Source organism: Emys orbicularis, chromosome 9 (genome assembly GCF_028017835.1).
Source record: "Emys orbicularis isolate rEmyOrb1 chromosome 9, rEmyOrb1.hap1, whole genome shotgun sequence".
Classification (NCBI taxonomy): Eukaryota; Metazoa; Chordata; order Testudines; family Emydidae; genus Emys; species Emys orbicularis.
In genome coordinates, this window is record NC_088691.1 from 12,913,248 (window position 1) to 12,936,705 (window position 23,458).

At 44.7% G+C, this 23,458-nt stretch overlaps 1 protein-coding gene across 1 annotated transcript; it reads left to right on the top strand.

Annotated features, from left to right (window-relative positions):
- The first annotated feature begins 10,410 nt into the window (after positions 1–10,410).
- On the top strand, positions 10,411–23,143 carry ESX1 (ESX homeobox 1). The gene is made up of 5 exons (XM_065410913.1): positions 10,411–10,513; positions 10,971–11,262; positions 12,060–12,105; positions 20,414–20,700; positions 22,918–23,143. Exons 1-5 carry the CDS (start codon positions 10,411–10,413, stop codon positions 23,141–23,143), a joined length of 954 nt encoding a protein of 317 aa, XP_065266985.1.
- The last annotated feature ends 315 nt before the right edge of the window (positions 23,144–23,458 follow it).

Here is a 23,458-nt window from a genome sequence, read left to right on the forward strand (position 1 = left end):
CTGCCTGGCCCTGCAGTTTTGGGGGCTGTTAGGAATTGTGTGGTGCTTGGTGTACATTTATGAATATAACCCTGTCTGGTAATGCACCTATTAATTTTGCAGTGTTTGCTATATATTCATAATTATAACTCTGTGTTTGTCACTGATCCTGTGAATTCTGGTGCCCTGTACAATAACAAGTAGTGGGCACTTTCAGTAGCGCTTGGCATTCTGCAGCATATTTTGTGAAATAATAAAGATAAATTATTTACCAAAAAATAGATTTTATTGCATATCAAAACCAGTGCAAAATTCCAACATGCAATTAAAAAACAAATACAATAAAAACTTGTGCAATAAATTAACAGAACTTAACAAGAGGAAAGAACACTTCTGTCCAGTTCAGTTCATATTGGCTACACATACAGCAACTGTGGCTCTTACAGGTCAGTGTATGTGAAGCAGTGGTTGTCCTTACTGGCCCGCAGTGTGGAGGAGTAAGGGTAGGGTTGCAGCCCATGATGCCATGTGGAATGTTGGGGGCTGGATGGGTAGGGAGATGCTCAAATGGAGTTCTCCAATGACTGCAAAGGGAGGCAAGCCCGTGATTGTTGGGCCTGTAGGTCATCAAGACTCTGCAGCATTTGTGTTTGCTGCCGGAGAAGCCCCATTATATCCTGGTGCATCTCCCTCTGCGACTCCTGGGCCTCTCTCCTGTCCACTCTTTCCCTGTCCATTCCTTCTGCAATACTCACCCTCCAGGTCCTCTGCTCCCAGTCTGATGCAGCACTGGCTTGCAGGATCTCGCTGAACATATCCTCCTGTGTCCTCTTCTTTCTCCTCCTTATCATAGTCAGGCAGGCATGGAGGGGGAACCCCTCAAGGCCGCAGTGGCGACAGCTGCAGATAAAACACTCAGCGGTATCATTGTCTTTACGGTCACAATGGGAAGCAAAAGTTAAGTTTCAGAACTCGCTTCCCTTGGTTCCCTAAAGTTTTAAACAACACGCGCTGATTGACATTTCAGCCTTGGAGCACCTGTACACAGCACTGTTCTCCAGCCCCAGCCCTGTTGAGCACAGTCCAGCAGGAGATGGGAGAATGAGGAAGGAATTATTGAGCTGCATGGAACAATACAATTTTGGCCCCTATTTCTGTGGGTACGAGTGCAGGGCAATGGCATGCAGCACTGGCAGTATTTTCCACAGGCAGTGGTGGTTGGAGGATTGGGCTAAAAGAAATCTGATGAGGTTCAACAAGGACAAGTGCAGAGTCCTGCACTTAGGATGGAAGAATCCCATGCACTGCTACAGGCTGGGAACCGACTAGCTAAGCAGCAGTTCTGCAGAAAAGGACCTGGGGATTACAGTGGACAAGAAGCTGGATATGAGTCAACAGTGTGCCCTTGTTGCCAAGAAGGCTAACGGCATTTTGGGCTGCATTAGTAGGAGCATTGCCAGCAGATCGAGGGAAGTGATTATTCCCCTCTATTCGACACTGGTGAGGCCACACCTGGAGAATTGCATCCAGTTTTGGTCCGTCCCCCCCCCACACACACACACACACTACAGAAGGGATGTGGACAAATTGAAGAGAGTCCAGCAGAGGGCAACGAAAATTATTAGGGGGCTGGGGCACATGACTTATGAGGAGAGGCTGCAGGAACTGGGCTTATTTAGTGTGCAGAAGAGAAGAGTGGGGTGGGATTTGATAGCAGCCTTCAACTACCTGAAAGGGGATTCCAAAGAGGATGTAGCTCAGCTGTTCTCAATGGTGGCAGATGACAGAACAAGGAGCAATGGTCTCAAGTTACAGTGGGGGAGGTCTTGGTTGGATATTAGGAAACACTATTTCACTAGGAGGGTGGTGAAGCACTGGAATGGGTTACCTAGGGAGTGGTGGAATCTCCATCCTTAGAGGTTTTTAAGGCCCAGCTTGACAAAGCCCTGGCTGGGATGATTTAGTTGGTGTTGGTCCTGCTTTGAGCAGGGGGTTGGACTAGATGACCTCCTGAGGTCTCTTCCAACCCTAATCCTCTATGATTCTATTATTTTAGCTGCCATCTCGCTCCTCAGGGTAACAAAGGCACAGAGAACACAGCTGCTGCTGGTGTCCCGAAACCGCTTGAGCCCATGTGCCACTAACCTGTTTCTGCATCGCAAACTGGCATAGGAAAGTGCAGGGCCTTCTCCAGGCACCAGCAAAGGAAGCAGGTGCCTGCAGCGGCCAATGGAAAGGGGCGGCACGTCCAGGTCTTCGGCAGCGGGTCCCTTAGTCCCGCTCGAAGGACCCGCCGCCGAATTGCCGCTGAAGAATGAAGCGGCATGGTAGCGCTGCCGCCGAAGTGCCACCGATCACGGCTTTATCTTCTTTTTTTTTCGCTTCGCCGCTTGGGGCGGCAAAAAAGCTGGAGCCGGCCCTGGGAAAGTGTCCTACCACAAAGGAAGAAATAAGGCTGCCATCTCTAGAAACCGTCAGGAGAGGATTTCAGAATACCTCTGTGAAAGTTGCATTAAGATCTCTCAGAAGGATTCAAGGGACAGCCATGCCCCCTCTCCCGCTAACTCTGCAGGGGAATGAAAAGCAGATAACAACTCTACCTCCTCTAGTACAAGTAAATTAATGAAAATTAATACCTGTGTCCTGCTACGTTGGGGTCAGGCATCATTTGTACATTTAAACTTTGTAATGGGAAATGCATTCACACACTTACCCGAGGTTGCTCCCCCTGCACTGGTCTCGCCCTTGCTCAGCAGCCAGGACTGACTAGACTGCGATGAAATCTTGAACAGATCCTGGCTCGCAGCACTGCTGGACACCCTGGTCACATGTCCCCCATCCTCCTCCTCTTCCCTACTGTTCACGCCAGGGGTCTGTGTCTCGGGTTCCTCGGAGGTATCCACCGTGTTCTGCAGGGTCTCTGCCAAGTGTGGCATGCTGCTTGTTGTAAAAGCAGCAGGTCTGTGGCTCAAGCACCCGATCAACAATTGGCCTCCCCGACCTTCTGGTACGCCTGCTGGAATTCCTTTGCTTTCATGTGGCACTGCTGCTGATCTTTGTCACATCCCTTTGCCTGCAACCCCTGTGCAATCTGCTCATAGCTATCCAGCTGTTCCACAGCCTCTTCTCCCCACAGGCCTAAGAGATCCAATACCTCCAATACCTCCTGTCTAGTCCAGGCAGGAGCACGTCTAGAGCTTGGAGCCTGAATGGTTGGTTGGGCAGTTGCACACAACAAGGGAGAGCTGCTTAGGTGTGCTTGCCAAGCTAGGCGATTATGAAAAGCCATTTCAAAAATTTTGTGGGGCAGGCTTTGGGTCTCCGTGACCCCTGGGCAGTGGAGTTCACAATTGTGACCAGAGTGGTCAGTGTCAGACATTGTGGGACAGCTGCTGGAGGACTGTTAGAGTCAACATAGGTCAGACGATATCTACACTTGCACTTCGTTGACCACAGCGTACTGCCCACGGCTCATTCAGGGCGGTGGCGTTAGTGTGTCGCCGTCGTTGGGTGCGGACATCGGCAGGAGAGAAATTTTAATGCAGACACACGCACAACTAGGCCAACGCCAAGCGACTTACATCAGCCTAGCTTTGTAGTGCAGACCAGGCCTTAGAATGTTGGGAAAAAACATCCAGTTACCAACACTGATACAAAGAACATTCAGTGCTGCATGATTAGGTTCTTCTGGGTCCCTCTCCCTCTAGTGCCCCTTGTAATTCTACACAGGATCCTCCTCCATTTGGCTGCCTTTTGTGAGCAATCCCCTTCAAGAACCATATGCACAAAGACTAACAGAGTATACAAGGAGCACCGCTTTATCTGTGTGTCTCAAGTGATGCAGTATGAGACCTGCAAAGGGCAGCTGAACAGTTCTGGAACCCAGCGTGCAAACAGAACAGAATCACAGTCCAGTGCCACGAGAGGAACTCGGCTGCACTCCCTCCCCCCGGAAGGCATACAGTGACTGTATTGCATGTTATTTCCATTTGTGCCCTGATCAGGGCACTGATTTTTATCTCCGATGTTTGGTAATTAATACTTTATTGCACTCTTCAATATCCAACATATTCAGCATGAGAGAGGGAAATTAGCTATATGCTATGCCTTTTTTTCCTAACAGTCAGGTGTTGCTGTCAGCAAAAGACAGATATAATATTTTCTGGGGTTATTAGCTTAACCTAGAGGGCAAACATTACACAGTGCACTCCCAATTATCCAAATAGCATGGGGGACATGGATTTGCTTTGGATAGCTGGGAGCTGGGATAATCGAGATGGGATGAGCCTTTCAGCCATTCAGCAGCAGGACGCCCTTCGCTCATGGCTGGGATCTCCTCCTTCCGCCTCCTTGCAGCACTGGCTGGGGGTCACTGCTCTGCCCCCCTCACCCTCCCCTCCCCCATGGCAGCAGGACTGCAGAAGGCTCCCGGCAGCTGCAGGGCGGGTGACACCCGATCCCTGCAGGCACAAGAGGCAGGGCAGAGTGGATACCCTCTAGCCAGGACCACAGCCTTCCCTGCACCTTGCCCCTGCAGAGATCAGGTGTCACTGGCCCTGCAGCAGCGTAAGGAGCCCTCTGCAGCCGCACTGTCCTGGCCCTGCTCACTCACGTCTATGAGAGCGGGGCTGCAGAGGGCTCCCTGCATTGCCACAGGAGCCATTCAGCGCCCGCAGGGTGGCTTCCCACACTGCCAGCTCATCCTCCTCCTCCTCTTTGTCCGGGGCTCTCTGCTCTATTATCAGAATTCCTTCCTTGTCCCCCAGCAGGAGCTACATGGGGGAGAAGGAAGGGGTTCAGATAATGCAGAGGTTTGGATAAACGGGAGTTTACTGTATTATGATTTTATTACAGAAGAGTTACAGGCCCAGAGCCTCAGCCAGTGGAAATCAGCAGAGCTATATTAACTGTCCCAAAGTATCCAGTGCTGCAGTCCTTGCACACCAGAACTCCCTCTGACCTTTATAGGAGCTCTGGCTGCAGGGGAGCCAGGAGCTTTTGAAAAGCCCAGGACATTTATATGGGGGCGGGGCACATAACAGCCAATCAGCTAACACGATCCCCCAGCCAATGGGAAGGCAGTGGACCTAGGAGAAGGGCAGCCGCCATCTTGCCATGCATGCACTCTCACACCAAAAAGGCTGGTAATCCCACCTCTTCCAGACACCATGTTACATTCCCTGCAGTCCATCCAAGACCCCCTCATCCCACTGACTGTGGAGGAAGAGGGGACATTGCATGCACATTTGTAATAAAATATTTGATAAGTCATTAGCTCTTTCCTTAAAATCATAATGATCACTTTTTAATTAAAGTTATTTCTACCTCACAGATAATCTCTTAGGAACTTGCTTCATTACATTTCCTTATTAAGTTCCAGCGTTCTAGCAAGAATTCTTACATTTGCTTTGTGTGATGTTATATATTCGATCTGTTGATTATCTGGTAACTTTCCCAGCCTCATGATTATAGATGGCCTTTCTTTTGTGAGCCTTAATATTAGGTACATTACAAGTATATTTATTTATTATAGATTTATAACAATGCTAAGAAGAGGACCAAGACATATGCTCTACAGTGCCCTTGACATAGCTTAAGAAAACATCCTAAGTGCAGCAACCGTAAACACAAATTCCCCTCATACAATGATAGGTCTGCCCACCCCCACACATTTCGCCGCATTTTTCAAACACCTGGGGGAAAAGATGGACCTTGCAACTCATCTGTTCTATTGCATATTATTTGGGAGTCATAAAGAGAAACCATGTAAGCAAATAAAAAGGATGGTAATCAAAGATGAAATTTCTTAGATTGTAAGCTCGTTGGGGCAGGGACTGTCTTTTTGTTCTGTGTTTGTACAGCACCTAGCACAGTGGGGTTCTAGTCGATAACTGGGGCTCCTGCGTTTTACCGCAATAAATACATTATCAAACTAGATCAGATATCCAGGTCCAGCCAACAATATAAATGTTACTCACATGATCACTGCTAATAGGGTACAAATGGCAACAGAAAAGGGTAAACTGTACCTTTATTTATTTCAATACATTTCAGTGATGGGGACTATATTGCCAAGTAATTTACATTATCGATTTCAGGCCAGTAAATGTTTCCATAATGAGGATGTCCTCATTTGTTCAATCACAATCTGACAGAAGGCATGCGAGGCACCCGCCATTAGTGGAATGAAGTGCCTGACTGTGATCAACAAAAACTCTAAATAGGATTGACCTTTTCATCCAGGTGTTCATAACTAGCTCTTATTTTTAGCTGTGTTTCAAAACAGAAACATCAATGCTACAGTGGAACACACCTTCAGAATGAAAACCAGCTTCCTCATAAACACTTGGGAATCATCCAGCCCCTGAGAGTTGTGTGGGACAATACACGTGGCAAAATCGGTGTGCATCAGATGGCAGATGCTGAATGTCTAGTGAGATGATAATGAGACTTCAATTGTAGTTCAGGGGGGTAGAGGATTTGGGGGGGGGTTGGGGTTTTTTGTTTGTTTTTCGAAAGAAAGAAAGAAATTAACCTGGCCTCATTTTAGCACATAGAATCATCAGTTCACATGAAGAACTTGTGTCTGCACCTGACCCTATTTTCTCAGAAATTCAGGAGCTTCTGCATAGACCACGTAGGAGGTATGGTGCTCACCTAGTGGAATGTGACCAGGAAATGGGGCACACCCAGTGGGTTCAAAGAGCTGCAAATTCTCCCACAGGAGCACAGACAGGCCAGGGAAGGGGCAGCTCGCTCCCAGGAGCAATAACCTACCCAGAAGCCTCCCCTACATGCACACACAAAGACCAAAAAATTGTCCTGTGACCCACCAGCCTTTGTTGATGTATCTCACAAGCCTTTGGGGCCAGCAGAGGCATGTGGGATACAGTGGGTCACAGGAAGATTTTTCAGCCATTTTGTGGAGCCAAAGGAATGGAGAGCCAGCCTGGGGTAGACTATATAACTGCGGTAGTTGGACCACCTCACATGCATCCTGGTTCCTCTTCATGGCCCACAACCATAAAACTGTACATGGTTCAATAGGCCTCATAGAATTCTCTTATACAATCAGCTAAATAGCATCCCCACCCCCTTATTAGGTAACCAATATTCAAGCCTGTGTGAGAGTGAATTCAGAGAAAATGGAGGTTACAGTAATATTTTTTTCAATTTATACAGAAAGAACACAGGCTGTAGTAGACCTCTACACCGACCCTCCTAAACCAAAGACGAACTACCCTGGTGAATATATTTATGAGGAAATTCATGGTTATAAAACAAAAACGCTCCAATGCTGGTCTGCGAGGTAACCGCAATACAAAGCCTGTGGGATGGTGCTGCCGAGTAGAACTCAGGGCAGGTCTACATTAGAAGCACTACATCGGCACAGCTGCCGTAGTGCGTCTGGTGAAGACGCTCTGTGCCAACGGGAGAGAGCGCTCCCACCAGCATAATTACTCCACTTCTGCAAGAGGCAGAAGCTATGTCAGCTTCCCGCCGACATAGCTCCAGTGTGGACAGTGCTTAGGTCACTGTAATCTGCGTCGCTTGGGGGGGGGTGTCTTTTTCACACCCCTAGGCAACATCTGTTAGCTCGACTCAAGCGGTCGTGTAGACCTGCCCTAAGTAAATAATAATGGGGCCAAACTGAAATAGCAAAAAAAAAATTGGCTCAGTTTGAACCAAAACTGATTTTTTTTCTCGTTTTTCTCACCAAAACATTTTATTCGACCCAAAATAAAAAAATTGTTGGTTGTGTTTCAAGTCATTTTCAGGCATTTTTCTCCTCCTTTTAAAAAAAAGAAATAGCTAGATTTCTAAACAAATTGCAATTTTGGGGAGGAGGAAAAAAGTCAAAATTCATTTTGAAATGGTCAAAACTAAATGCTGACTTTAAAAAAAAATCCATTTTTCTTTTGGCTGAAACGATTCACCTAAGTCAACCCAAGCTCGTGAACAGTTTTGATGCCCCCCCAAAAAATGCATTTTTCAGTACTGTTTGCCAGAAAAAAATGGCCCAGCTCTACTGCAGAGTTCAAAAGGTCGTCTTCCCTTTGAAGTGCACACCTACCTATGCTTCACCCCTCAGGAAAGCTGTGGCTCAAAAGGAACTTCTGGTTTCTGCATGTAGCTTAAAAATAAAAATATGAAGTGATTGACCCCTGGTTTCTTTGAGAACATGACACCTTTGTCCCAGCCAACTGATTGCAGACATGCACTGTGCACTAGAAATTTGGACCTGCAGCCACAGACTTGCTTCTCTTTGAATTCATTTGTGTTTCCTGCAGTTGCATTTGCCTCTTGAAGTCACCCATTGCCAGACATGTGATTGTTCCAGCTTTAATCAAGTTGTAATTTTACAGAAGATGAAAATACACTGGTCACATTATCTCCCCGGCCTGACCCATCTCTTCCTAGAGGACTAAGAGCCAAGGGACCCTCTATTATGGCTACCGTCCTGCTTTTTACTTGAGTTGGTATCTACTGTAGTTGCTCTAAATATGATCAATGTATGGATTTATGGGATCCAAGAAAAGGAAAGATGGTCTTGTAGACAAGCGATCAGGATTGTATCCCCAGCTCTGCAATGAATTTTTGGGGTAGGTCACTTCATCTTACTGGGCCTCCATTTCTGTAAAATAGGGATGATAATATGTCTCTCTTACAGGGGTATTATGAGGTTACTTAATTAGCATCAGTAAGGACTTTCAGAGAGTCTAGGCTGGAAGGTGCTACGGAAATGGGTTTGTTATGGAATTGTTTTGGGCTAAATAAAGTTTTTGTGTTCAAACAAACAAACTCTAGGTCTGGCTCGGCAGTGGTGGGACAATGAGCTGGCATGCAGAGGATTGGGTGCTGGGCCCAGCTTGGCGAGAGATGGAAGCACTGAATCATTCACATGCAGCTGGGTGGATAAGAGGAGAGGAAGATGAAAGAGCATGTAATTTATTCCTAGATTTTTAAAGCCAGAAGGGAACATTAGATCATCTAGTCTGACCGGCTGTACTGTACAAGCTATAGAATTTCACCCAGTTACTACTGCACTGAGCCCAATATTTGGGGTTGACTAAAGCATACCATCCAGAAAGACATCCGCTCTGGATTTGAAGCCATAAAGAGACAAAGAATCCATTGCTTTCCTTGGTGGTTTGTTCCAGTGGTATCACCCTTACTGTTACAAATGGGTGCTTTCTTTTCTAAATTGAAATGATCTGGTTTCAGCGTCCAGCCATTGGTTCTTGTTATGCCTTTCTCCACTAGATTAGAGAGCCCTTTAGTAGCTGGAATTGAATCCCTGTGAAGGAACTTGTACACTGTGATCAAGTCACCTCTTGATCTAATGTATGTAGGGCTCTAGCAGTGCACTGTAGTAATGTCATGGCAGTGCCGAGTGTCTGCATGCAGGCGCTGGCTCGCAGCCCTCCGGCTGCTGAGGGATTGTTGCTGTAACAGCAAAGAGGAAAACTAAAGGAGGATGGGCCAGGGAGGGCCCAATCCTGCAAGATGCTGTGTGCTCTTACAGGACCTGAAGGCACTCCGCACTTTGCAGAGTCAGGCTCCAAGGGCCAAAATCAGATTCAGTAGGTGGGTACAAGTTCATTGTACGCAATGGAGTGGTAGGTGCAAAAAAAGGAAGCGCATTGTGTTTCTAGAGCTCAGTGTGATGTTTTCATGTGCTGCACCTCCTCTCTGCATGGCACTGAGGAGCAGGATGTAGGCTCCCTCTAAAAGTACCCTATTACCAAACAGCAATCGTTTGCTTCTGATAGCGGGCCAGAGTCTAGTGTCCCTTCTGCCAGATTGATGTCTTTGTAACTCCAGGGAAGACTCTGGCCTTACACCACTGGAGGGGAGCTCAGAATCTGGCCCCCCCATTAGTAGCCAATAGTGCAGAGCGAACCCCAGGCCAAGAGATCTGCCCTTTCTCCTGTACACACGCACCCACCTCCCCCGCATACAACCTTTAAGAGTCAATTGCCTTGCAGCTCCCTGCCCGCCTGGCACCTCCCTCTCCAGAGGGTGAAAGCTGGCACTCACTCCCAGGTCTCCCCAGCAGGGGCTTCCTCCCACCTCACCACATCGTGGCAAAGGCTCTGGGGGAGTTGGTGCCCCCTCCCCCGAGGCTGGGGGGCGGCACCCACTTTCCAAGGCAGCAGGGGATAGCTGACAGAGACGGAGGGGATGTTGTCTGGCACCTCCCTCCACCGGCTCCCAGGGGGTGGCACCCCTCCCCGCGGCTCCCGGGGGCTGCTTGGCACTCCTCCCCGCCTGCCAGGCTGCGAACCCGGCCCCAGTGCGGGTCCCACCCCCGGCCTTGACGCCAGCGCGCTAATGAAATGCTAATACCGGGGGCGCCGAGCCGGTCGCTGCCAGCACCAATAAAACCCGGCGCGGAGCCGGGGCTCTGCCCGGTGCCAGCCCGCAGCCATGCAGAGCGCAGCCCCCGGGCCGGCCGCCCCCGCCCTGCACCTGCTCACCTCCTACTTCATAGACAGCATCCTGGGCCGGAGCCCCGCCGCCAGGCGGCAAGGTGAGCGGGACCCTGCCCGGGGAACTGCCCCCGGGACCGGGGCGCCCTGCCAGCCCCCCACCCGCCGGGGATGGATGGGGGGAGACCGGGGCGCCCTGCCAGCCCCCCACCCGCCGGGGATGGATGGGGGGGGACCGGGGCGCCCTGCCAGCCCCCCACCCGCCGGGGATGGATGGGGGGGACCGGGGCGCCCTGCCAGTCCCCCACCCGCCGAGGATAGATGGGGCGCCCTGCCAGCCCCACCCGCCGGGGATGGATGGGGGGGGACTGGGGCGCCCTGCCAGCCCCCCACCCGCCGGAGACAGATGAGGGACCGGGGCGCCCTGCCATCCCCCCTCCCGCCGGGGATAGATGGGGGGGACCGGGGAGCCCTGCTGGTTCCCCCAGTGCGGAGCTCCCCGGGGCAGCGCAGCAGCTGGGTCCTCCAGTCATTCTCCCGCTTCTCCACTCTCCCCAGGCGGCGACCCCACGGAGCCGCCCGAGCCCTGCCCCGCGCCGCTGGCGGCAGAGAAGCGCCCGGTCCCCGGCGCCTGGGCGGAGAAGGAAGCGGCAGAGGACGCGGAGAAGGGCAGCAGCTGCCCCGGGGAGCCGGCGGCTGGTCTCTCCGGCTCAGCCCCCGCAGCTGCGGCCGAGGCGCCGGGGCCCCTGAAGCGGAAGCAGCGGCGCTACCGCACCACGTTCAGCAACTTGCAGCTGGAGCAGCTGGAGCGGGCGTTCCGCAAGTGCCACTACCCCGACGTGTTCACCAGGTAGGAGCGCGGCCAGGCCGCTCCGCCAGGGGCAGCCAGCCCCAGCACAGCCCTTCCCACCCCCCACCCCCTCCCGTGGGGCCAGATCCTGGGAGATGCTGCCCTCCTTTGGGAGGATCAGGCCCTGACTGCGCCCTCTCCCCAAAGTTTCGACTGGGTCCAGGGGGATTCAAAGAGAGATTCCTCCCCCGAGGCAGCGAGGCCAGACCTTGAAATGGTCACTGCCCTGTAAATGCCACTCCCTGGTGTAGGGAATAAACCAGATTGAATGAACCCAGGGTATGTAAGGTCAGGGAGCCCTCAGGAAAGCGAACAGTGACTCTGGCGGACAGGAAAAGCACTTGAAGCAAAGGGAAATAGCTCGGGATGGATGGTAATCGCTGGCTTTAAAGTAACAGCTGGAGCACATGCGATTCCGCGCTCGCATGAAGTGGGAATCAAGGTGAAATCAGGGCACTATGGTGTGCGAGGGGGTCTCAGTTCTTACATCCACTTATTGCTTCCCAAAGGTCCTGATGCAGTTGTGTGTGTGTGTGTGTGTGTGTGTGTGTGTGTGTGTGTGTGTGTGTGTGTGTGTGTGTGTAAAAAAACCTTGGAGTTGTATGTTATTGTTTATATAGTCTCAGGCTGGTAGGCACTATGCAGCGGCTTCTAGATTAGAAATCACCTATAAAGAGCCGGGGATTTGATTTGACTTTTAATGAACTCTCAGTTTTTGATGGGGCTGTTTTTGATGAAGCCAACCCTTTTTTGTGACTAAAGATGGAAATACTAAATGATGTTTGGCTCTTCTGCAGAGAGGAGCTAGCCATGCGTCTGGATTTAACAGAAGCCAGAGTTCAGGTGAGTAACGGGTACTAAAGAGCATGGATCTAGTTTGGACTGAATACACTGCCTTTTGATATGTATAAACGTTCTTAGCTTAAAATTAAGTGTTATGTGTTTTCTTAGTGCTATTGGATTTTTTATTTTTCCAGCTCACTCAGATTGAGAAGTGTTGATGTAAATGATGTAAAAAGCTGGGGGCTGTTATTCCATATTATCCTACAGAAGAGGACCAAATGTGATCAGAGCTTTGAATTTAAAAGAATGAGAAGTTGTTAGTATCCCACCCCTCACAAAACCAGAAACGTCTAAATGAAATGTAGTAATTGTCAGATATAATATCAATACATGTCAGCGAACATTAAATGATCATTTAAAAATAGGCTTTGCATCTTGTCTAAACCAGTGGTTCTCAGCTGGGGTACGCTTATCGCTGAGGGTACGCAGAGGTCTTCCAGGGGGTAAATCAACTCATCTAGATTTTTGCCTAGTTTTATAAAAAGCACTAGCGAAGTCAGTACAAACTAAAATTTCAGAGAGACAATGACTTGTTTATACTGCTCTATATACTGTACACTGAAATGTAAGTACAATATTTATATTTATTTTATAATTATATGGTAAAGATGAGAAAGTAAGCAATTTTTCAGTAATAGCATACTGTGACACTTTTGTTATTTTTAACATCTGATTTTGTAAGCAAGTTTTTTTTAAGTGAGGTGGAATTTGGGGGTACGCAAGACAAATCAGACTCCTGAAAGGGGTACAATAGTTTGGAAAGGTGAGAGCCACTGGTCTAAACTATTTAAACATCTGTTTACAGATGTAGATGTGGATTTGAATGAGTTGTATGCATATTGTTTAAATACTATTTTATATTTAAATCTTAAAGTTCTGAAACAAACCAACAGAAGCCTAAAGATTCACAGTAAAATTTGATATTTTTCTAGTGGAGGAAATTATAGTGAAAAAGTATTTAAAAACAAAATTAATTGGGGATAGGGTGACCAGACAGCAAGTGTGAAAAATCGGGACGGGGTGGGGGATAATAGGACCCTATATAAGAAAAAGACCCCCAAATTGGGGATTGTCCCTATAAAATTGGGACATCTGGTTACCCTAATTGGGGACAATAGTATTGTATAGGAGTTCAGAATGTAGTTACATTAATAATTTTCTGACCTTTATCAACTGGTGTTCTCCTTGATATTTGTTTTTTAAAGAAAGGAGAAATATCCTGGACATGTCATCCATTATTAAATCTGAGACAAAAAACACTAACCATAACATTTTAGACAGTAACATTTTCTAGATGTACACTTAAAAATGCATTTTTACCACTGGTCTGTAATAGTCCAAAATTAAATGCATACTGGCATTTTTAAAATTTCTGTATTTAGTTTCTGTAAAAGTTCACATTAGCATTACAAAAATATTTATGCAGTTTCTTTTGAAGTGCCAAAATCTGATGTTTTGGTTCCTGTCCAAAACAATAAAAGGACCCAAAATGGTTAGATCGTGTTGTGAACTAATGATTAGTTGAATGTTGTGTTCTACATCTAAGCAGTTATTTATGTAGTTCACAAAAGCATTCATGCACCATCTCCTGCCCCAATTTAACTTGAAAACATCTGCACTGTTTAAAAAAAATGGTTACATAAATTAAAAGATGATTCTGAGACTGAGATGAGAATGTCTGCTTGAAGGGAATTTTTATTACTAGGTTGGGCAGTTATAATGGAACATCAGACAAAACCTTAAGCATACAGGTGCAAAGATTGTGTAACCAATCGTCCATACTGCAATCCTCTAAAGAAGCCTATCCTTGGTTCTAAACGCCCATAATTAACACTCTCTTTTACAAAGTATTAACTCCTTTACTGTTAGCTTTTTTTTAAAAAAAAAAAAAACAACTTGTCTACATAGCAAATATTAAATCTTGTTAAAAATTTAGTTTCAAACAGACCATTAAGGGTCCAAATTAGCACAAAACCAATCAAATTATACTAACCTCAGCACATCGGATATTTAATGAATTACTTTGCATGTCAGTCCAGCTGCAAGCTGCGGTCATGACTTGGCTCCCAGCATGTACTGTTCATTTTTCATGAGTATGATATGCATTGCAACCTCTTCCCTGATTTGGCAGGCTTACTCACAGACTCATCTGTTTAGCTCTGTTTCTCCTCACACTCCACCAACGGGGCCAGATGCTCAATTTGTGTAAACTGTAGTTCAGTTGAAGTCAATGGAGCAATGACAGTTTACACTGGCTGAGGAGCTGGCCCCAGAAGTCTTGAATTTACTCATCTTTCCATATTTTAACACTTGGGCCCAGATCCTTAAAGATAAGTAGGCTCCTAAAATCCATTGATGTCAGTGGAAGTTAGGAGCCTAAATACCTGTGAGGATCTGGGCCTTGGAGACTGGGAAAGAGAACTTCCAGCCATCAGGGAAAGCTCTTAGACAATTTATAGATTACATCCAGTGCTCAATGATTTTACAGGTGTGAGCAAGCTTTGTCACCTTTTTCATCTCAACACCACAGCTAAGTTATTTTCTGACCTTTAAGGAAAGAAAATACCCACACACACACACCCCAACATAAATATCACCAATGCTACTAGTAACTAAAATACCTTAACACATGACAGCCACTTGTTTCTCCCATAAAATGAACATGGATGCAAAACTGTTAACCCACCCATTTCCCCAATCCCATTCTCACCTTCTCATATGGGCTTGCCAATTGCATGCAGTTGGGTTGCGCTGTTCGATGTCTCTTTTTTGAGACATTGGCATACGGCAAAAGGGATCATGTAGATGATTTGAAGCCAAGCTTCCTGTGAATGTCATAAAAAAGAACAAAACGTTCAGTGGCATAGCCACATAGGAGTACTAGGCAAATATTGAGAGGGAGGATTCTCCAGTATCATAGAATTCAAGGCCAGAAGGGACCACCACAGTATCTAACCTGAGCTCTTATGTATCACAGGTCATCACCACCACCCAGCACCCGTACACGAAACCCAACAACTGAGATGAGACCCCAGTATTACAGCCCTCAGGAGGCTAGACTTATGTGTCACAGGCAGAGTGGTTTGGTTGCTAACATGAGATGGAGTTTCAATTCCCTGCTTTGCCACAGACAAGTACCTTGGGCAAGTCACTTGGTCTCTCGGTCTCATTCCCCCAACTGTAAAATGGAGATAACTCACACAGTGTTGTGGGGATAAATACATTAAAGATTCTGAGGCGCTTAGATAGCACGGTATGTTAATAGACCATTTTTAAAATATACTGCAATGGTATCTTCCGGACTTGCTCAAAAGTAACTCTCTGTGAAGTTAATTTAACGCAGAGTTGTCATTTCTGTACCTCACTAAGCCAGCAGGGCAGCCCATTGCTTTTCAAACTGAGATTTGCTTCTCCGGGGAGACACCTGCCGTACCTCTTCCTGGGGCAGTATACGCACGGCCGGATACAATGGGGAGCAGGCACGATATTTTCTCTCTTACCGGAGTCGGCAGAAACTTGCATTTCATTGAGTCCTAATTGGAAGTGACCCTGCAAGAAAGAAAAATGAACAACTCTCTTCTTCCCATCTCATTCCAAAGTGCACCACTTATTTCAGCTATTTCCCCCACCTAGGGAGATTTCCCCTCTTTGAAAATGCATCCAAGGGGACCCATATATTTTTCCATACCATGGGAAAGGAACGATGTGAAACTCTGGTAAATCCAGTCCTGCTCGGAACCCATCCTTTGTGGACTTCCAGAAGCATTCTTGTTTGAGTCCATACTTCGCTTCTCTTAACAGGTTTCTTTCTCACTATTAGTGTAGATCATTGGTCTGGGGAGAAAAATAGGAACATCTTAAAAAGCTCTAACATGAAAAAGTTAGAAACATCAACTGGTTGATTCGGCACATGGGTATCATTGGTAAAGCACTCACTTACAAAGTAATAAGGATTACTGCAAATTGAACATCCTTGTGATATTATTTGCTAATAATCCCAAAATCAATCTCAGCAACAAAGATACACTATGGCTAGTCACAAATATAATTTAACTTGTTTTTTATGTATCAGAAAGTGTTTTAATTCACATGATTTTGAAGGGATTTAAAGTCTCCAGAAATGACTAAATTGAAAACTGACTTTACATTCAGTAGGCTCTTCTCTTAAAATTGCATAGTTAAAGTTTTTAATTATTTTCAAAACACCGAGTACTTCTACATTTGGATTATGAATGATAATTTCAATTTCTAATGAAAGTCCTGGCATAGGAATAACTTTTAGGATACATTCAGAATCTATCAATAATTACAAAAATAACATATGCAGTATTTAATATACACTGGTTTATAGTCCATTCTTGTTAAATTTAAAAACTGATCAAAACTGTAATGACTCCAGGAGTCTACAATTCACTCTTCTTTGTTACATACCTCTAACACATTATTTTGAATATATTTAGCCCAAAAGGATATGGTTAGCTAAACAGTATATATTCCATGCTGCAAGTATGTACACATCTGTGTATAGATGCAAACTACCCAGGTAACCTGACAGAAATGTAATGATCTAAAAATGTAAAGCTAAATTATTTTTAAAGGCAGTTGAACTCTTCTATTAATCAGTAGCAAAAATACAAAATTAGTCATTTTTATGCTTGTATTAAATAATCTAAATCTTATTTATAATAATATAAATGTTAAAGTTTTGAAAGTACTGTCTGTTTATGATATCACTGTAAGGTAAGATACGTGTTTATGCCCCATTTATCACTCATATTAATGTGAATTTTGCCCAAGCTGGGAGTTCAAGATTGGGATTTTAGTCCTAAATAATGGCTTTCAGTGCTGATAGTCCAAATTCAGTTTAGATTTTAAAAGAAGTTTGATAAATACAATAATTGATGGCCAATTGAAATCAGTTGTTACACTGGATTTACAATCTGCACAACAGACAAGCAATAGTATTGCAATCATAAAAGATAGCTCTACAAATTCCATAAGAGTAAATTAAAGGAATTATTTTAACATTTTATGGTAGCAAACATTTCACTCCTTATTCAGTTTCTCTGTTTGGGGCAGACTGAGGAAAAAAATGCTTAATCATGTAATATTCTCACTACTCTTTTCGTCCTTTGAACTCCATTCTAGAGGAGAGCACTGGTGGCTTAGAGCTAGTGGTTTTATTTTCCTTCTGAGATACCAACTCTAGCTCCATTTATGATGCTTATTGGCAAGTGATTGGAGGCTGCTATTTAACCAATAAACCTTGTAAAACTAATTTAATTACATTACTAAAATCTGTTTTAGCCGATGCCTAAAGCTGAATGAACACAACTGAAAGTGTCTCTTTCATGCACCCGGCTCCCATCTGTAGATATAGATTTCCAGCATTTCACTAGTTCAGCTATCGCCTATAAGAAATTTGACCCTTTACAAGCGCAGATCTTGTGTCTCTAAGATTATTTATTGATCAACACTATTGTGCCAGATTTTGTCAAATGTGCGATATTTTCCATTGTCCTTTTCTTGGTTCAAAACACCAATCTCCTTGCCAACAGACCTAAGCACGAAGTGTACGTTAGTTACCCAGAGGAAAAAGACACCATTATTTTTGCAGAGTCACTAAAGTTTTCACAGAATATTGCTAGCTTTAAAAAAAAAAAATCTAAACAAAAGGTGTTCAAATAGTCACTGCTTCTTTAGGTCCCTGTGAATAAGCATTCACAAGACTTATGCCATGTGGGTACCTTATTACAGTATCTTTTCACTCCTTATTATATATATTGTAATGTATTTTAGTGAGACTGATGTGTGGCCCAATCCTGTCCCCTTTGAACTCAATAGGAGGTTTGCCATTGACTTAAAGGGAAAAGATCAGGCCTGTGATACCAAGGCTAGCAACGCATACAGTATAGCAATGTACTTTGGGTATTAACAGCTTTTCACTTCTATAGGGCTTTTCTTCAGAAGCTCTTGGCACTTTACAATTATTATTTAAATATGCATCAAAAAGCTCTTTGTGAAGCAGATGCTAGTATATCTTTACAGACAGGTAAACTAAGTCCAATAGAGAGGGTAAACAACTTGCCCAAGATCAGAGCAAGTCAGTGATTCCCAGTCAGCCCTGCTCTAACTCCCAGACCATAGTTGCACTAATATTAGAGACTTCTGATAAAATTACAAAAATGTATTGTGACTCAGGTCATTTTAAAGATATAATAATTCTCGCCACACACTAGAATGTTTTGATCATCTTACTTGAACTGTTTGGTTTCATAATGCTGCACCTGCAGATGGAAGAAGTGTCTATTTATATCCCAGCATTCTCTGCAGTAAATATTTACTCCTATTTTGGGGACTATTAATGTACCAATTAATACATGATCGTTATACTATATGAAAACTTCTGCTAATGGCTTATTGAATTTCAGTAGTGGCTAGATATAAAATTTGTGTTAGAGATGATGCGCCGCAGGGGTGAGTCCGAACCTCTACAGGGCCTCTCCTGCTGGTCGTCTCGGGAATTAGCTCTTCCAGCGTCGTGGAGCGCCCCCTGCAGGCTAGTGATCCACCTGTCCCCTGGCCCTGTGTCCCTCCCGGACCCCGGTGCCCCTATCTCTGGGTGCTGCCCCCTGGCAGTACACCCCCCAGTCTCAGGGTCTCCCTTCCCAGGGGAACCCCCACCCACTATCCCTACCTCACCTCAGAATAAGGCCACTGCCAGTCACCAACTAGCCCCCACTCCCTGGGGCAGACTGCAGTATAGGCCACTCATCATCGTCAATGTTGGGTTTGGACCTGCTGCCTTGGCCTAGCCATGGGCTGCCCTCTGCAACCCCCAGTACCCCTTGGCCTCCTACTAGGCCGCAGCCTGGGGCTATCCAGGCTGGAGCTCCCCAGCTCCTCAGCCTGTCCCTAGTCCCGGTCCGGTCCGGTACTCTGTCTCCCTACAGCCAGGCCCTTCTCCCTCTGAAGGCAGAGAGAGACTCTTTGGCCTCTGGCTCCCAGGCTTTTTATACAGGCCAGCTGTGGCCTGATTGGGGCATGGCCCAGCTGTGGCTGCTTCCCCAATCAGCCCAGCTTTTAGAGCTGCAGCCCTCCTCCAGGGCTATTTTAAACCCCTCAGGGCAGGAGCGGGGTAGCCACCCTGCTATAGGCCCAAACTAAAAATCTTTGATCCAAGCCCAGATACAGTTCAGAATTCAGGTTGAATGTATCTCTCTACCTGAATTAGAACATCTCAACATTTGAGAAAATTTAGATTTTTGAATCCTCAAACTTGGGAGCATTCCTATCTGAGATTCTGGTTTCAGCCCATCTCTGCTGTATACTTCACAATGCATTTTCACCTTAGTGCACACACATATTTAGGGACCCAAGAGAGAATACTCCAAGACAGAGTCAAAATTACAAACAAAAAAAATGGTGTGGTGTCAGTTGTCAGAGTAGATTAAATTCTAGTCTCACTTCTCCGTTACTTTATAATATACTCCATAGGCTAAAATAATTAATAGTGCAGCCTTGCAAAGAGAAGTTGATATAATAAACAGTTTACTGTACAAAAGTATACTATACAGTAGACTCCTTACCATCCAAAGCCCTATGTCTAAGAAACTACCAGCATGTCTCCCTGTTTTATTGACTCCTGGTTACCAGAACTCTCAAGTATCTGAATATATTTGGTGTCTTGAGTAACATAGATTTCTATTGTACTATAACTGAGTTAATCAGTTTCACATAACTATATATGACATCAGTTTGAGTCATGGCAAGTAATAAGAGCATCTAAAAAAATGTTTTTAAATACTTATCTATGTAGTTAGTCAGCCAGACTATCTAGGCATTTAAATCACACTCATGGTTTTGATTAAAAAATATTTCAGTTATGATTAAATTGCTTCTTAAATTGCATGGACTGAGGTAGCCACCTTTCGATTTGGGGAGGTCAGGGGGATCATATTTGAAGGCTCAACTAATAAAGGGGTAATAAATTATTAATAGCTATTTTCATTGTTTAATAGATTAGTCACTAGTTAGAGTCCAACAGGTCAGAGATTGCATATTACTATCGCTTATTACCAATAACGCCTTTTGCTGATATGCCTACAACAGATACTACTCACATCCATAAACATGATTATGACATCTATTAATTAATAATAAACACTTTATAAACAGAACCTTTCTACATAGAAACTGTACTTTTAAAATAAAGGTCACTACTATGCCATGTGCATCACGGCCTACCATAGCTGATAAAAGCAACAACAAACTCAGTCTAGCTAACCCTTTTGTATTCTCTCTGAAGGTCTGGTTTCAAAACAGAAGGGCAAAATGGAGGAAACGTGAAAAAACTGAATTGTTAGGGAACGTTCCAGGACTCTCCTTAACGCATCCATTGGGTCTGTTTTTGGACATTCCATTGAGTCAGTCTCCTCTTCTGGACCACGCATGGAGATCAATGCCACTTTCAACAATAGCTATGCCATCCGTAACTCCAGCATTCAACCCTGCAAGCTTAGGGCCGTTTGGTCTCAGCAGTCTTGCCTGGACATCTCTCTTCAGAAATCCAATTTTAAGTCCCCATTTTGGAAGGTACAGAGAGCATATTTTAAGTGTTTTTCTTTTAAACCTCAAGGTTTTCTGTCTTATTATCTATCTTATTATCTTTTCTTTTAAACCGTGAGGTCTTCTGTCTTATTATCTATCCCTTTCTTTTAAACCTCGAGGTTTAAAAGAAAGGGATAGATGATAAGACAGAAAATACAATATTGCCTCTATCTACATCCATGGTACACCCACATCTTGAATACTGCATGCAGATGTGGTCAACCCATCTCAAAAAAGATATATTGGAATTGGAAAAGGTCCAGAAAAGGGCAACAAAAATTATTAGGGGTATGGAATGGCTGCCATATGAGGCAGCCTGGGATTTTAAATAAAATAAGACTGGGATTTTTCACCTTGGAAAAGAGATGACCAAGGGGGGATATGATAGAGATCTATAAAATCATGACTGGTGTGGAGAAAGTAAATAAGGAAGTGTTATTTACTCCTTCTCATAACACAAGAACTAGGGGTCACCAAATGAAATTAATAGGCAGCAGATTTAAAACAAACAAAAGGAAGTATTTTTTCACACAACACACAGTCAATCTGTGGAACTCCTTGCCAGAGGATGTTGTGAAGGCCAATACTATAACAGGGTTCAAAAAAAGAACTAGATAAGTTCATGGAGGATAGGTCCATCAATGGTTATTAGCCAGGGTGGGCAGGATGGTGTCCCTAGCCTCTGTTTGCCAGAAGCTGGGAATGGGCAACAGGGGATGGATCACTTGATGATTACCTGTTCTCTTCATTCCCTCTGGGGCACCTGGCATTGGCCAGTGTCGGAAGACAGGATACTGGGCTAGATGGACCTTTGGTCTGACCCAGTATGGCCGTTCTTATGCAATACAACAGCTTAATATCAGTAAGCAATTCACAGGTGCCATAATTAAATGTGTGTTCCAATGTTACAGTATGGATTCTGTCTATATAAATGAATAATATAAAAAGTTATTAAAAAGGCCAGCTCTCACATGTCTTACTCACTGGGATAACTTGAGTAAAATAAGCAGGATTTGGCCCTAAATTAGCTGTAAACCCCAGTGAAAGTCATTCTACATAGTTACTGTTTTAAGGGCAGTTGTGCGTGTTGGGTGAAATCCTGGCCCCATTGAAGTCAGTGGGCCCTTGTCTTCATGACAGACTTTTTTAATGTAGACCGACTATGGACTCTATTCTGATCTCGTATATACAGGTGTAGTATATTACACATCTTAAAATCTACTACAACAGATCTAGATAGGAGCTCTCGAGGTGGCTCTACAAAATAGAGAATTATACTGGATGTTCCCACACAGGAGAGCAGAACATGGCCCCAGTTCCCTGAGCACCAATGACAGAGCTGACATCATTGGTTTTCATTTCAGGGCCATACTCGTACTGTTAACATTTCCTTTACTGAAGATACGTGTGCCCAATCCCAATGGGAGTTTTGCCATTGACTACAATAAGCACAGGGATGAGTTCAGAGTCTTCCTTCCCAACCTCCAAGACCTATGGGGAGATCCCGAATCTGTGTCCATTATCAGCGCTCCATTGAATTCTAAGGAGCTCTGATGATTTAGAATAGCTGAAGATCGGCTCCTCAGTCTCGCTCGCTCCAAGTGCTGAAATTAAACAACTGAAAGCTGATGCTGTGTTTGCACTGTATACTCCTCTCCCTCCTGAAATGACAGCCTATATTATAGCCTCCGATTAATGAGCACACCTTTCTGCCATGCTGATTTATGCCGCTTTTCACATGAAATAACTTGTCACAACAAATGGGTTGCCCAGAGACCTATCTGAAAATTGTTCCCTTCATGAAGTATTCTGTTGTTTCCACGAGCGTGCTGCTCTCCCGCATTACAAGGTTTGCTTAGAAAGGATGTAACATGTTAAGAGAATGACAGTAAATCTAACAAACTGACTTTTCTAGATAGCTGCATGCAATGCAGTGGTATGAACATCTTTCTTCTATGCTGCAGCCACAGTTTAGTAAGTGATATTCATTAGGTGCAAAGTGGATTTGCCTATTGCACTAAAAAAAAAAAAAAAAAAAGCTAAAAGTAAATTTACAAAAAAAATGTAAGTTTGGAACAAAGAAGAAGTTTGGTTTTAAAAAAAATTCAACCCAGTTTAGTGCTGTGGTTATTAATAAGGTAAATATTTCTTCTACAAAATCCTTCTTGGTTTGTTACTATTGACTTTTTTTTCCAAATATAGATTTCTCAATGCTTTAAATCCTCTCATGACAACAGCTTCAGTCTTAATGAAAGCACCAGGACCCCCGTCAGACCCTGGTCTCACTGCCTTCACTGATCCGGCAGCAGTTGAAAGGAAAACGTCGAGCATTGCAGCACTAAGGCTCAAAGCGAAAGAACATTCAGCACAAATCCCTCAATTAAACCTCCTATCCAGTCTTACAAACACTAACAAAGAACTTTGTTAGGAACTTTCCCGCAGACTGCAGTAGCATAGGAGAAAGCAAATGCCTTCTCCCATAAGTGGATCCAGTTATACAGAGGCATATAAAAAAAACCCATCCATCTGTAGATCTTCCATCTGCAAAATGGACTGATGGAAATTTTAATCCTGCTAAAAATAGCTTTCCTTTATTATAACACAAAATTGTGCGGTCATGTAGCAAATGATAAATGACTACTTATGGTGAATTTTCGACATTACAAAAGATATACATCAGGAATTGACTCTTCTACATAAATAAAACTAATGTGAAGAACGAGTTTGCTGTGAAACCCCATGA